The sequence below is a fragment of the Notolabrus celidotus genome, chromosome 5 (assembly GCF_009762535.1).
Source record: "Notolabrus celidotus isolate fNotCel1 chromosome 5, fNotCel1.pri, whole genome shotgun sequence".
Classification (NCBI taxonomy): Eukaryota; Metazoa; Chordata; class Actinopteri; order Labriformes; family Labridae; genus Notolabrus; species Notolabrus celidotus.
Window position 1 is genome coordinate 6,154,974 of NC_048276.1, and position 15,585 is coordinate 6,170,558.

General features: G+C 41.1%; 2 protein-coding genes across 2 annotated transcripts; both read right to left on the reverse strand.

The window, feature by feature from the left end:
- Positions 1–1,795: 1,795 nt before the first annotated feature.
- cldnh (claudin h) lies at positions 1,796–3,080 on the reverse strand. The gene has a single exon (XM_034683855.1). The coding sequence runs from the start codon at positions 2,787–2,789 to the stop codon at positions 2,145–2,147; it is 645 nt and encodes a 214-aa protein (XP_034539746.1). The 5' UTR covers positions 2,790–3,080; the 3' UTR covers positions 1,796–2,144.
- A 6,951-nt stretch (positions 3,081–10,031) lies between these two features.
- cldnc (claudin c) lies at positions 10,032–11,476 on the reverse strand. Its single transcript, XM_034683005.1, has one exon. The coding sequence runs from the start codon at positions 10,927–10,929 to the stop codon at positions 10,258–10,260; it is 672 nt and encodes a 223-aa protein (XP_034538896.1). The 5' UTR covers positions 10,930–11,476; the 3' UTR covers positions 10,032–10,257.
- Positions 11,477–15,585: the final 4,109 nt, after the last annotated feature.

The following is a 15,585-nucleotide window of genomic DNA, read 5'->3' on the forward strand; positions in this document are numbered from 1 at the left end:
GGTGGCCTAGCGGTCTAAGAGCCCCACATACAGAGGCTACAGTCCTTGTTGCAGGGGTTGCCGGTTCGATTCCCAGCCAGTCGAGCATTTCCTGCATGTCTTTCCCCGCTCACTACTCCCCACATTTCCTGTCTCTCTTCAGCTGTCCTGTCAAATAAAGTCAAAAAGGCAAAAAATATATTTCAAAAAAAGAGAAGAAAATTAGCCATTAATGAGATCTCTTATTTAAGTCTCAAATAAGACTCATGTCATGGTCTCAACTATTTCTCCTAGTGAATTAGGAGAAACTAATGAGAAACTAATGAGAACTATTTGAAACTTGAATGAGGCTGAAGTGAGAATCTCAATTTTGTCTCCAGAGACTTAGAAGAGAAAGCGTTGAGCAGTAAAATTTTCCTCTGGGACATCAAAAAATAAAAACCTGACGCTTTGTAAAATTAAGAAAGGGACATCAAATTAACTAAAAAGGCTTTGAATTGGCTTTTAATAAACAATGTTCCCTTTTGGAACATCTGTTGCTTCCAGTTTGATTGTCTAAATATCCATGTATTTCTTTTTTTTTTATGATATAGCCAACAGACTGTTTTTCCATTTTTAACAGTCCTGTGATGTTGTATCACTTTACCCACTACACTAGAGCAGCATTGTTAAGCTAAGCTAACAACACTGATGAAAGAATTCAAATGAACTGTGTCACCGGCTAAACAAAGAACCCAACTCTCATAGCCCAGCCCAGCTTCCAGCTTTTAACTGTTTGTTCTGGAGTGATCCTTGTTTGATTTGGGTGACACGAGCTCTGTGATGTGTTCTTTTATCACTCTGAGAACAGGTTAGAGAGTCTGATGAACAACATACGACAGAAAACATGGCTTTAATGTGAATTTTTATTGAAATGTTCAATAAGTTTAAAATCCAAGCTCTACAAAAAAAAAACATTAATTATTGACATATTTGATTTTAGAAAACTTATAAGAAAGTTACCAACGATGTTTAACTTACAACATAAAGTCTTCTAAGAAGGACATAAATTATGGTTATATTTAATTTCTACACTAAACACACCCTGTTGATCTGGAAACACACATCCTCCAACAGCTGTTGTCCCTTAGGCTGTCACACACATAAACACATATAAAGTATACACACACACACACACACACACACAGTTTGTTTGACATACAAGGACTGTACAGGCCATTGATTCTATTACATAAACAAGATACAAACATTTAAAAAACTTAAGCACAACTTAAAGTTCTCTGACTATACAAATGTTTTAAACCAAGACATTAAGTGAAATATGAAATCTCAAAGTACATAAAAACATTTTTGTTACAGCGATTTAAAATAAAGTCATAAACACATGAAAGTAAAATATTATGTGCCAACAGAAAGTCTCATCTCTGTTCCCAAACTGTGAAACTCAGAGGAGGATAAAGCTGTTACCTCAGGCTATATCACGGATCCATCTTTAGTTTCAGTCTCAGCAGAAACTCTCCTAAGCAAATAGTACATGCAAAACACACACACACATCACACACACACACACACACACACACACACACACACACACACTGGACAATCACACAACCAAATCCATGTAAAATGAGAGCTGCCTCTTCCTTGTATTGTCAGGGAAATGACACACAACGTTTTAACTGCAAGTTTCAGGGAAACACGACACCGGCTGGCCAACAGCTAATGGGAGAGCTATACACACACATGCGCGCGCACACACACACACACACACACACACACACACACACACACACACACACACACACACACACACACACACACACACACACACACACACACACAGAAGAAACAGGTGTTTTCAAATGCACATAATGCCACATAAGCTTTGAGTAGAAATACAATATGCTTTATGTTTTAGAGGAAAACAGACTCTAAAGGCAAACCTGCTGGATGACGCAGGTAGAGGAAAGGCACTACCATGATGTAAATACAGTGCCAGCAAAAGCAAAGCAAAAAACTAATAATTCTGTACACACAACTTCATCTCGGAGTCTTTATGTGGGGTTCTCCCTGTTATCTTCAGATAGAAAAAATACACACTAACACACATACAAAAAAATTTGTGCAACAGACATTGACATTTCTTCAAATCAAGCTCTAAGCGATCAAACATAGTCTTTCCGGTCATACCCTCCACTGGCGGTGCGTGGGGCGGAGTAGGCCATACGGGGCGGTTTGTACTTCTGCTCTTTTGGAGGACAGCTGCTGCACAGCATCGCCCCGCCGATCAACAGCAAGGCAGCCGATCCCCATCCGATATACAGCGATGCCCCGAGCTCCCTCCTCTGCGCACTGGTCAGGAGGGGGTTGTAGAAATCTCTGACGACAACGCTGGCGGTCCAGGACACAGGAATGAGAACCAAGAGTCCACCGAGGAGGAAGAAGATCCCAGAGATGATCATCACTTTGGCTTTGGACGGCTCGTCTTCGATGCAGTTGGTGCACTTGGCGCCGACGATGGAGATCATGACCCCGAGCACGCCCAGTATGATGGCGATGATCATCATGGCTCTGGAGGCCTGCAGCTCCTGAGGCAAAGCAAGCAACGAGTCGTAGACCTTACACTGCATCTGGCCCGTACTCTGGACGACACAGTTCATCCATAAACCCTCCCAGATGGTCTGAGCAGTGACGATGTTGGCCCCGACGAAGGCCGTGACCCTCCACATTGGCAGGGCACAAGTCACTATGGCGATGATAAATCCAATGACACCAAGGGCAATGCCCACGATCTCCATGCCCATCGACATGGTGGATCTCTGATGACAGGATACAGAGTCTACAGACTTTCCAACAAACAAAACCCTCAGCCCGTGAAGTGTTCTGCTTGGCTGGTGCTTGAAAAGTGTGAGCACCAGCAAGAGGGCGTGATGTAGCTATGAGATGCTGCCACGGAAACAAGAGATCCTTTATACCTCATGGGAGCGAGGAGGAGTCCCCAGGTGATGATGTCAACAGGAGGCTGCTCTCAGACACAAAAACCCTCAACTGAGTGTGTACATACAGTGGAGGAGGGGAGCTGGAGGCAGGGCGGGCATGGAGGGATGTAATGGAGGGAAGGTGTGGTTGTGCCTGTGAGGTGGTTTGTGGGGGTTGGCTGCTTCACCTTTTTTCATTTAACCAAGTCTGACCAGGTAACTCTGTGATCCTCTGAGCGGAGAGGGGAGGAAAAGTTCTGGTTGATTTAAAGAGAATCTAAAAACAAGAAGCATGTTCCTCAAATATAAATGCTGACTTATTGTTCTGACATGACCTGTTAGCCACAGTGGCAGACAGAGAGGAAGCTGTTGCCTCTAGCTACTGCTTGTTGTGAGTAAGCAGAGAAGCAACCCCCCCCCCAAGACACACACACACACACACAAAAAACCACACACACACACACACTCAAGTCAGGACATAATAGTGTAGATTTTTACTTCCTGGTTCAGTTGGGTTTTTTAAACATTCAAGCTTCTGTCTAAGGATAACAACTCTAAAAGCTCGCCTGGGAACCAGAAGAACTGCACCAAGAGCAAATACAAGCAGGGAGAAAACACAATAGGTTGGTTCCCTAACACCTTAGGCATACAGACAGTGGGATCTTCTCAGTATCGGTTAAACTCTACACTCTGACTAAACATTTCCTGTTAAAGACGGCTAGAGCACGTAAAAAAAAAACATGAATGAACTTTTGTTTAAGGTTATTTAAACAGAAATTACCAAGTCAAAAGTTTGGAAACACCTTCTCATTCATACTTATTTTAAGTATTTTCAACATTGTAGATTAATACTGAAGACATCACAACTATGAAAGAACATATATGGAATTATTTAATAAACATAAAAGTGTTAAACAAACCAGAATGTTTTATATTTTAGATTCTGTAAAGTAGCCCCCTTTTTCCTTCATGACAACTTTGCACACTCCTGGTATTCTCTCAGTCCGCTTCATGAAGTGGTCTCCTGGAATGGTTTCTAATGAACATGAGCCTTGTCAAGAGTTCATTTGTAGAATGACTTGCCTTCTTAATGTGTTTGAGACCATTAGTTGTGTTGTTCAGAGGTAGGGTTAGTACACAATGGATAGCCCTATTTGACTGCTGTTGTAATCCAGATTATGGCAAAACCAGATTATGTCATAGTTTTGATGTCTTCAGTATTAATCTACAATAAATAAATAAAAACCATTGAATGAGAAGGTGTGTCCAAACTTTTGACTGGTAGTGTATATATTTTTTACACTGGTTTAGATTTAGTTTTTGTAGTTGAGGACATATATTTAAAGAGAAAAGGACAATATTTCCTTTAAAGATACAAGGAAGTCACCATTTTTATTACAAGTGAACTATACTCATACTTTAGATAACAGGTGCTATGTAAGGGATAATGTATGGTTAACGGGTAGTCATGGGAAATAGAATCCTGACAGGGTGAGACTACCTGCTTACCATACATGATCCCACTTATCTCCCCCGGCTACAAACTTAAAATATAGACACCTTGATTAAAAGATGATTCTATTGATTTAAAATAATTTATGTGTTAAGTTTTTTAAAGAATAGTCCCAGTGATTCCACGTCAGTTTCATGGTGATGGATTCTTCTCTGCCTGTTGTGGTGGATTGAACATGAAACTGTCCTCACTCAGCTCTCCTTCTTCTCTGAGCTCTGCGGTTCACACACCCTTTAAAAACAAACAAATGTCACAACTTTGAACCCTGCTGCTATCATCACTACCGCTCATGGTTTAAGTTTCTTTGTAAAGATCGCCAACCTGACGAGGAGGAGTACAGAGGACTGATAGAGAGCTTCATCACGTGGTGCGACAGCAATCATCTGAAGCTCAACATCAGCAAGACTAAGGAGCTGGTGGTGAACTACCGGAGGAACAGGAGGCCCCCAGCCCCAGTCCTCATCCAGGGGGAGGAAGTGGAGAGGGTGGACTCATACAAGTACCTTGGGGTCCAAATAAACAATAAACTGGACTGGTCCACCAACACTGATGCCATCTACAGGAAGGGACAGAGCAGACTATTCTTCCTGAGGAAACTCAGGTCCTTCAGTGTCTGCAGCAGGCTCCTGAAGACCTTCTATCAGTCTGTGGTGGCCAGTGCTCTCTTCTTTGCTGTGGCGTGCTGGGGTGGAGGTATCAAGACGGATGAGGCCAGCAAGCTCAACAAGCTGGTAAAGAAGGCCCGCTCTGTGGTTGGCCTAGAACTGGACAGTCTGGAGTCAGTGGCTGAGAGGAGGTTGATGGACAAACTGCGAGCCATCCTGGACAAACCCTTTCACCCTCTCCATGATGAGCTGTGGCTGATGGGGAGCTCGTTCAGTCAGCGCATCATTCCACCACGGTGCAAGACTGAACGCTTCAGGCGCTCCTTTGTGCCCACCGCCATCAGACTGTTGAACAGTAATGGAGGCCACAGACTGCACCATTCTGACCACTGACACCCCCCCCCCATGAACAGATCCATAACATCCCTGCTCTGTCTGTCACACTCCATCATCCCATCCTGAACTCTCTCTTGACTGCTGCTGGCATTATAATGTATAATATACTGTATTATATAATTATCTTGCTATATTATATTTTGTTAAATTACATTACTATTCTAACTACAACCCATGGTCATATTACATACAAATATTATTTCTATTTATTGCTTAATTTGTCATTACCAACCATAATCACACCATGTCAACCTGTCACTACTGAAACATTTTTAATACTGCCTGTAATTACTTCTATTTCATTTAAATTCCATTTGTAACATTGTATATATCTAAATTGTATTCTAGCTTTATTTATCTATTTTATTTTTACTTATTTTTATTTTATTTTATTTATTTATTTATTTTATTTATTTTATGTTATTTTGTTTTATTTTTTTGTTTGTTTAATTTTTTTTTTTTATTTTGTACTTATTTTTTTTAATCTTATTTTGTACCTATTGAAACTCTTTCTTGACTGTACTTATGTCTGGGTTGCTGTAACAACTGAATTTCCCCCCCGGGGGATCAATAAAGTAATATCTTATCTTATCTTAACCTAAAGTTTCTCTCACCTGCTCCGCTCCTTGATCATATTGTTGGACAGGATCCAATATGAAAGTGTCTGTAACCTGACAATTTATCATGCTAACCGAAACTAACAGTTTTACCTCACCTTACGGTCTATGGTGTCAACAAGAAGAAGCAAAATGTGCCGGAACTCTTTTCTGTGGATTGATTTGACATGAAGTGTGATCAGTTTGCTTCCGGTGTTGCTCATGTTAGTGAAAGTTAATAACCATTGTCAAGGGGTTTAGACCAATCAGAATCAAGCATCTTACACAACCAGAAGATCAGTAAGAAAGCCGGGTAATAATTTTGATAACAAGCTAGAAATTGATGGTTAAAGTAAATGGAATCAAACGCTAGTTGTTTAGGCCATAAGATATATTAATCTGACTATCATTTGTCATTTGTGTTATTGTTATGAACCTGGGGGGACAGGGCCTTCTCTGTCGCTGCCCCCACCCTCTGGAACTCTCTCCCCCAACACCTCAGATTCTCTCCCTCACTCACCAAATTCAAATCCGGACTCAAAACACACCTATTTACAAAGGCTTTTAAACTAGAATTGATTGATTTTTTTTTTTCTTGTTTTGTTTTTATTTTTGCTGCCTTGTTTTTCTTTGCTTTTCTATTGTATACTTTTATTTTCCTGTAAAGCGCTTGGAGAATCTTTTAAAGCGCTTTTATAAATAAAATGTATTATTATTATTATTATTATTATTATTATTATGATGCCTGTCCAGAGCGGTGCACTATTTTCAGGTCAGTCTACAGACAGCAGTCAGGTGCTCATTTGAACAAACAGGTCTTGCTTGCTGTATTTGTTCTTCCTATTTGGACTAAGAATTAAAAAAATCTTCCTCAGTACATTAAAAGTGAAAGAGAACCAAACCCATACCTCTCCTCCTACGCCAAAGAACTATAGCCTAGTGTAAATGGATCGTCATCTTAAAGATCTTGAAATGTAAACCCCAAAGTTTGATCTCAAAGAGCACAAATGTTGACATATTTTGAATGTAAAGAAATGCTCATGAAGCATAGGTGTCAACATCAGGCTGATCGCATGTTGCCAGCTTACACACCACAGATAGTGTTACCACAGATAGCATCACAGCTGAGCTCTCATTCGTGCGCAAAGCAGTCGTCAAAGATACAAACACAACACAAAAACAAGGCGGAGGGCTGCACAACACCAAGGCCTTGTTTGTCGTTTATCGAGAGCATCTTCATCAGTTACTTGTGTTTATGTAACAACATCAGTTAATGCATCACTACTGAGATAACTGCCTTGACCTGCAGGAACCAGCTGCTCCACCAAAAACAAGAGCAGACGAGTTAATGAGTCGGACCTCGGCTGATAAGTTAGATTGTGTTTCTTATTTCTATTTCCATTTATTATTGTAATAATAATGATTATTGTTTGATTTGATGTTGTGAGTTTGAACATGTTAAATAGTAATAATAATAATAAAAAACATACAAGTAAAAAATAAGAAATAACAAAAAACAATATATATCAATTCCATCAGTAAGCACTGACATATTTTAATTTAAATGTGCAAAAAGGAGCAGGAAGAAGTAAAAAATATTTAATCTTACCCCTTTTCTCATTCAATAATTAAACAATTATGTACATTCTTTTTATTTTAATTTTATTTTTTTTAACCTTTATTTAACCAGGTAAAACCCATTGAGATCAGGATCTCTTTCACGAGGGTGACCTGGCCAAGAGGTCAGCAGCACATGACACAAAACAGTCACACGAAAATGACAGCACAAATTAAAACGTACAATTTATAAATACATAGTGTTTTACAGTATGAATAAGAGGTGTGGAGGCTGTAACAAAACAACAAACAATAATTTAAGGTTTAAAACACAGGCACTGTTCAGTGCTCTCACGCTGTCTGTCCCTCAGGATAGAACGGAAGGCTCCAAGAGTCACAAGTTCAGAGAGTTTCAATGTAGTCTGTAGAGCGTTCCATGCCATAGGGGCAGCAAAGCTGAAAGCTCTTTTTCCGAATTCAGTCCTTACCCGAGGAACAGATAAAACAACAGTAGTGTTGGAACGCAGGGTATAGGAACTGATTTTTCTCTGCACTAAAGCGCACAAATATTGAGGAATCAAGGCTAAAAGAGCCTTATACCATCCGGGGGGGAAAGTACTGCAGCACAATTACTGCAGCACAATTACTCAAGGAGTGTCACAGTGCACTTTTAAGGGAGTTTGTCTCCTTTATTATTACTTTAATCTGGTTTTCAAACTTCACTACACTTGATTACAAACTAAATATGATTTAATTTTGTTATATTTATTTAACAGCGAAAGCTTCTGGTTACTTTTAAAAGTAAGATGAATATTTAAACTATTAATCAATCTGTTAAATACATAACAAATGATCATTTATGATTATTCATTGAGAAATTATTGATGACAGGCGACTTCACGTGCCATTCGATTTTTACAGAATTGAACAATATGCAAAATGAATATTCTCTCTACTGGTGCTCGGTGCATATTTTATATTAATGCTTTTTTATTTACACATTAATGGGAATGAATCAATTGTACTCAGTGTCTAAGTTAAAGCTGCTGTAAGGAACTTTTCATTTATATCAATTTTGGTGCCCCCTTGTGGACAAAGTGATACCTCTTATCTCTTCTTCTGTACATGCAAAAGTAGTGTTTTCAACAAAAACCTCACCCTGCTGTCTTTTAACATTTAGATGTATCACTCAATGTGATTATTTCCCATGAAAACAGCCAGAAAGGGTGTTTCTAAAGCGAAAAGTCAGTAATGTGGTCTGACACCTACCCCCATCTGAGTGGTATAAGGCATTAAAAATGAAAACAGAGACAGTCTCAGTGTTGTTCATGGTCTTGTTTGCTTTTGAAGGTCATAAAGAGGCATCAGTATCGGTTTCAGTCTGTTTCTCAGCTGGTTAAAAACTCCTCATAGTAGCTTTAAGTAAAAACACTTGTTACACAACTGGATGCGACTCCTCTGTGGGGTCTCATATATTCACAGAGAATATGTTCAGTGTTGCTGACAGAGACAGAAATAGGTCAACAGCACACCTGTTGAAACTCAAAGGTTTATTTGCCTATTCAAAACAGGAAAGAAAAGGTATCTGTGGTTCAGGAGCTGAGTCAAACACCAAACATCGCACACCTCCCTCCCCTCAGCTCAAACTTCCCCCTCATCTACAACCACACACATGCAACCTCTGACGCAGCTGCAGGAAGTGACATTATCTCTTTCAGATATCTTTAACACCTCCTCTTTGTACTGTTTTAAAATGATAGCAAAGCTCCCGAAACCCAAAGGAGTCAGAACAAATATAGACGAAGTATGAAACCTTCAATAATCAAGAGAAAGAGGGTTAAAGTCTGAGAAAGAAAGGTTTTAAGTTTCATCAAAAAGGTCTTTACTCTTTTTGGTTTCAATTTGTGCTTTTTTAATCATCCGGTCACATTTATACATATCATACATTTGTACATCAAACTTTTTTCTCAGTTTTTGAAAACATACAGTTTCAATTCAACAAAAAACACAACATAGAAAAGCATCTGTTTATAGAAAAGGTTATAACAGCAACATAATGCACACAGAGATGTGATAGAGACACAACAAGCACGATTCCTTACATCACTTCCCTGAACCGGCTTTGTTTTATATCCTCCATCCTGCCCTCATGCTGGCCTTGAGCTCCACTTTGCTTGGCCCTGTAATATTTCACATTTGAGGCTCTGTGTTTGTAAAACTGTGAGAAAAAATAGAACCGTTCGCCCCAAAAGAGGGCCGTCATCAAGCTTATTACATTTAAAACAGTCATAGCAGTGTCCTTGTTTGCTTTGTTGTAATAATGAAACTCACTTTGTACAAGATCAGCACAGCAAGGATCACAAACATCTCAAAACATAAATATATAAAGGATTAGGTCTTCTCACTGAAGTCCTCTCACCACATTGGTCCAGATCTTGTTAAACCTTGTTGCTCTCTTCCCGAGACCTTTAGATGGTTGTTGTCAGCAGTGCCATCGAACACAAAACAGAGCTTCTGTCTCTTTCTGTCTTCTCTCTTCTCTAGTGGACACTTGGTTCCTTTTAAACCAACGTGATTATTACTTAGCTATCTCTCTGTGCACGTCATGATAGCAGGATGCAGATCCTGTCCTCTCACACATAGTCCCTCCTGTTGTAGGAGCTCTGGGCGACTGATCTTGGTGCAGCTGAGTATGCCACCCTGCTTTGGGGGTGAATGCTGTACCGCATCGGTTTTTCCTCCTGTGGAGGGCAGCTGCAGCACAGGATGGACCCTCCAATCAGCAGCAGAGCAGCAGCAGCCCAGCCCAGGTACAGCGCTGCCCCGATCTCCATCTTCTGACCAGTCGGGATGATCGGACTGTAAAACTCGAGTATGATGGTGTGTGCGGACCAGGAGACAGGCACCAACTCAGCCAGAGCTGCTGTTATGAACCCCCCACCTGAGGCAGCCATCACCCTGGCTTTGACCCCTTCTTCTTCGATACAGTTGGTGCACTTTGCTCCGACCATAGCGATGAGCAGAGCCACCACCCCGACAATGATGGCGACGACTGTGAGGGCCCTTGCAGCCTGCAGATCTGGGGGTAAAGCCAGCATGGAGTCATAGACCTTGCACTGCATCTGGCCTGTGCTCTGGAACACACAGCTCATCCACAGCCCCTCCCAGTACTCCTGAGCCGTTACAATGTTGGCGCCGATATACGCGGAGACCTTCCACATTGGCAGTGCACAGCTGGTCACCGCCAGCACCCAGCCAAGCACTGACAAGATGACGCCAACAAGTTCAAGTCCAAAAGAGACCATGGTGAACTGAAACAGGCCTCCTTCTTTAGACTGAAAGCTTCTGTATTCGTCCTTCCTCTCTTCTTGCTCTCTCTCCGTCTGTTCTTATTCCTTTTTTATTTTCCAGAGAAAAGAAAGGTCTGAATCCTGGAGTTTCACTTCGTCACGCCGTGCTTCTTTAAAAGAGTCTCTGCTTTGTGTGCGAGCCGTCTCAGGTGCTGTTGTTCTTCTCTTCTGCTGACGTTAAGGAGTTGATGACCCTTATCTGTGCAATGTTTTATTACTAAGTGGTCAGCCCTCCGGAGTGATGACATCACTTGCCAAACCAAGAGCCAATCAGGTGAGTGCTGGGCTCTGGCCTCATTTACCACCTGGGTGTGTTGGTGCTCTTTTGTATGCTTTTTCAGATGAAGAGTATTTTTATGGTTTAACCTTTCGCCCATGGTAGCTCAGGGTGTGTTGGGTTTATTGCTGTCAGGAGGTAATGAGTGGCCAGGGCAGAGCTTGTTATGTGGTTGATAGTTGACCACAGGAGACAGTAACTGATACACAAACATGTACTCTAATGGATGTATGTGGAAGTGTGTGCATGTAGCTTGTGTGTTTTTGTTTGCAGAGAGGAAGGTTGTGTTTGAGGAGGACAGTGGAGGAGAAATAGAGAACCTCAGCTGATATTAAATCTCTTTGTCTGTTTGCTCTCTGTGTGTTTTTATTGCTCGGGCTATGAAATGATGTTACAATTTTTATGACAGAAACTTGTCCCATCTCCACTGGGTCACAGAGGTTTATGTTTAATCCTACAATAAAATGTAAGTTAATGAAAAACTAGAAACTCTATACTTAACAGACAGGTATCTATGGCTTCTGTGAGCCTACTGTGCCCCTTCAGCTATTAAAGCTGAGTTAGCAATCTTGTTTTTATGTTTGGGAGCGCAGTAACAGGGTTTTTCACAAGCACAGTGGAAAACACACAGGAGTGTAAGAGAAACGTGGCTCACCCAAATAACTGAAACCATGTCGGGGGAACCTGAGGGTGCAACTGTAAAGTCACAATAAAGTCCATGTTTAGTTTTTAGTATATTAGTTTATATGTCAGGACCATGCACAACACAACTCCTCAGCCAGAGTTAGTTAACCCTCCTGTTATGTTTGTTTCTCTGGAACAGCAATAATGTTCCTGGGTCAATTTAACCCGGGGAATATTCAATTATTCAAAAGTGTCAGAACCCAAAAAATCCCAATAGACATTTTTTTAATCTCATCATTAATAATAATAATAATGAATTTTATTTATCACGCACTTTACATTTGGAGCAAATCTCAAAGTGCTACAGGGCATAATAAAAGGGCAGTAAGAATAAAAACAGGGTTAAAAACAAACAGTAAAATGCAGGCACTTGTTAAAAGCATTTGTTAAAAGCACTGTGGAAGGTCAGATAAAACTATGGAAAAAAACAGGAAAATAAAAACTAGGAAAAAGCCCTCTGAAATAGGAACGTTTTTAGTCCCTTTTTAAAAGAGTCAATAGTCTGTGGTGCTCTCAGGTGGTCAGGGAGAGCATTCCACAATTGCGGGGCAGCGGATGAAAAAGCCCGGTCTCCCATAGTGCGGAGTCTGGTGCGGGGGCAATGGAGGCGGATGGTGCTGGTGGAACGAGGGTTCTTGTGGTGGTTTGTGGGTGTAGCAGTTCCTTCAGATATGTGGGGGTGTGTCCATGGATGCACTGATGTGTGAGTAGAGAGATTTTGAATTTGATTCTGTACGAGACAGGGAGCCAGTGGAGTGAATGTAGGATGGGTGTAATGTGGTCGTGTTTACGCACTCTCATCAGGACCCTGGCAGCGCAGTTCTGGATGAACTGCAGTTTATGAAGGCTTCTGCCAGGGATCCCGATGAGAAGTGCGTTGCATTACTCCATTACTAACCATTTAAATCAAGATTTAGTCCAATGGTGTTCTTTAGTTCTCACAGATCATGGTTCAATGAGGATAACTCACTCATTCATGTTAACACTTTTTTTAAATTTACACTGGAAAGACCTAAATATAAATACAATAATTTTACATTTAAAGGTTTTTCTTTTTTAAGAAGTGATGTTGTTAAATTAACACGAGACACCTCTAATCTCACATGCTGCCAAGATTGTTAAGCTGCATTTAGCTGATCGTGACAGGACAAGAGAACGAGCATGCGCAGAACGAGCGGAATTAATTTAAAGCGGAATGAACGTATACATGATCAAGGAATTATTCAATTCAGATTTAAAATCAGAATAAACCAGACACTTACTTTGGATTTAAGTTTAATTTGGAATGGTCATTTTCATTTGGAATTAGGTGTTTAAAAGGTCATTTTTAATCTTTTTAAAGAGGATTTAATTTTTATTCTGAATTAAAGGTGACATATCACGCTCTTTTTCATCAATATATATTGGTCTAAGAGGTCCCCAAAACATGTCTTTAAAGTTATTGCTCAAAAAAACACTTTGAAATCAGATTTTGGTCTGCCTGAAAAGCCCTCTTCTTCAGCCCTGTTCAGAACAGTCTGTTTTCTCTCTGACCACGCCCCCTCAGGAAGTGGATGTGGCCTCGGCTCTCCAGCACGTTGATCTAATGTTTACATGTTGGCTGAATATACACGGCTGCTCACAGACCCGCGTTACTTCAACCCTCTGAATCTGATCCTGATGGAGAGGCCCCTGCAGCAGGACCTTTCTGAACGATTGGTCACAGATTTAGTGTTTCTTGTTGTTTTATTTATCAGTATGTCGACGTGTGTCTTGGTACACAGCTACAGCTACAAACACGTGGCTATGCTAACTAGCGCTAGCACTTATCCATGATAAATAAAAATCATCCACTAGATCTTCAAATCTGCAGACGTGGGGAGTAAAACCGACCTTTGTGTTTATTAAGACAGCCTACAACTAGCATGCCTCCCTCCTAAGCTCCTTGTTAGCACACGTGTGTGCAGGGAATGAAAAACAGAGGAGGGGTTGAGTTGTATTTTATACAGTCTATGGGCTGAACAAGCTCCGAGCTCTGACTCTGTTACAGACCGGATATTGTTGTGACGTATGAAAAACACGGAAAACTGAAACGGCTGGTTTCAGCACACATTTACAGAAAGGTGGAGAAATCAGAACAGGGGCAGAATGGATTCTTTTCATTTTCGGGGGGTTTGTAGACAGGGACACATATTTCAGGTAGGGAACCATTAAAAAGTCGATTTTGCATGATATGTCACCTTTAAAGAGGAATTAAAAGTCTCATGTGAATGTAGCCATTGTTTGACTGGTGACAGTATCTGATCATGAACTAATATACACACATCTGCAAAACAAAGAAAGCTGTCAAATGTTAATAAATGATGCTTCTGAATTCATCAAGAATTTTTAAAGACTGTTTGTAGAGAGTGTCTCATGTTAGTTTGTCTTTCAAAACCTCACGTTTTCCCTCTTGATGTAAATGCTGAGTAATTGCACCCACAGGCAACACATTTCAAACAAACATGACTCAAATTTGAGTAAACACTATAGTCGTTGGGGACTATTTTTAGACGTGGACTAACACACATTTGGTGCATGACTGAGATTTTTTGATGTCACGTTCAGACCAGGCATGAACGATCGCACAATTCACGCTAATACAAAATCAAGAATGTTTGTGTTTAGTTGCTTAATTTGCAAAAATAACTTGCTCAAAATTGCGTGCACACGAGTGCCCAAGATAGAGGTGTTCCCACGCCACACCAGTCTGCTGTCGAACAAGGCTGAGCTGGAGTACATTGAATAGGGAAGCTGGTTATGCTAAAGAGGGCAGAGCTAACTTCCTAGTACAACTGATAGTTGGATTAAAGTGACAGACGAAAGTTTTCCCAACTTACCAGATAATCTGACCTAGAGTGAGATCCTGTTTGTTCCTGATCCCATAAAAAGTAGGAAGTGTCACAAAGTTCGGGGAAGCCGCTCAGAGATATAACCAATTCGTCCCACATATTCAAGATGACTGAGCCACCGCCGGTCCGTACGTCACGTCATACGCCACCGGAGGATCTGCATGCTGATTGGCTATCACGCCAGGAATGATTCGCTGGAGTTCAGATTCTTCTTCTGCTCTTGCAAATTATGAGCACGTATAATTTGCTTCATCGCGCATATGTGCCGCCCAATTTGCGTCGTTGCGTTGCCAGATGTGAACTTGCGTCTCTTTGCGTCTTTACATTGACTTTACATTTAAATGTGCATTCGGTGTGAACACCCCTTTAGGAGTTGGCTCATTTAACTGGCGCACTCTTGTGTCTTGTGTCACGGCAACACAACCCTGGCACGAGCTCGGTCTAGGGCATCCAAGTGTTGGCTGCCCGTGCCATACTAAAGAAGGAATCAGGTGGCTGTCGAGCAAAAGGCAAAGGGAAAAGGCGGACATTACCTGTGCCGACTTCTTTCCAGGACACCATTCACGGCTCCGGGACCAGCTCACGCTGCTTCCGTCTCGTTACCCCTCAGGGTTTCGGATGACAGTTCATATTTAAGTTAACATATATAACACACGACAAAACTCAACGGAAAAAGGGGAAAACTTAGCAAGAATCTCTTTCCACGGCTTCTGACAAAGGCGTCTCTTTCTTCTCGCCTCTCTAGCAGGTGTCTGCCTGAGCTAATCACGACCACAGCGT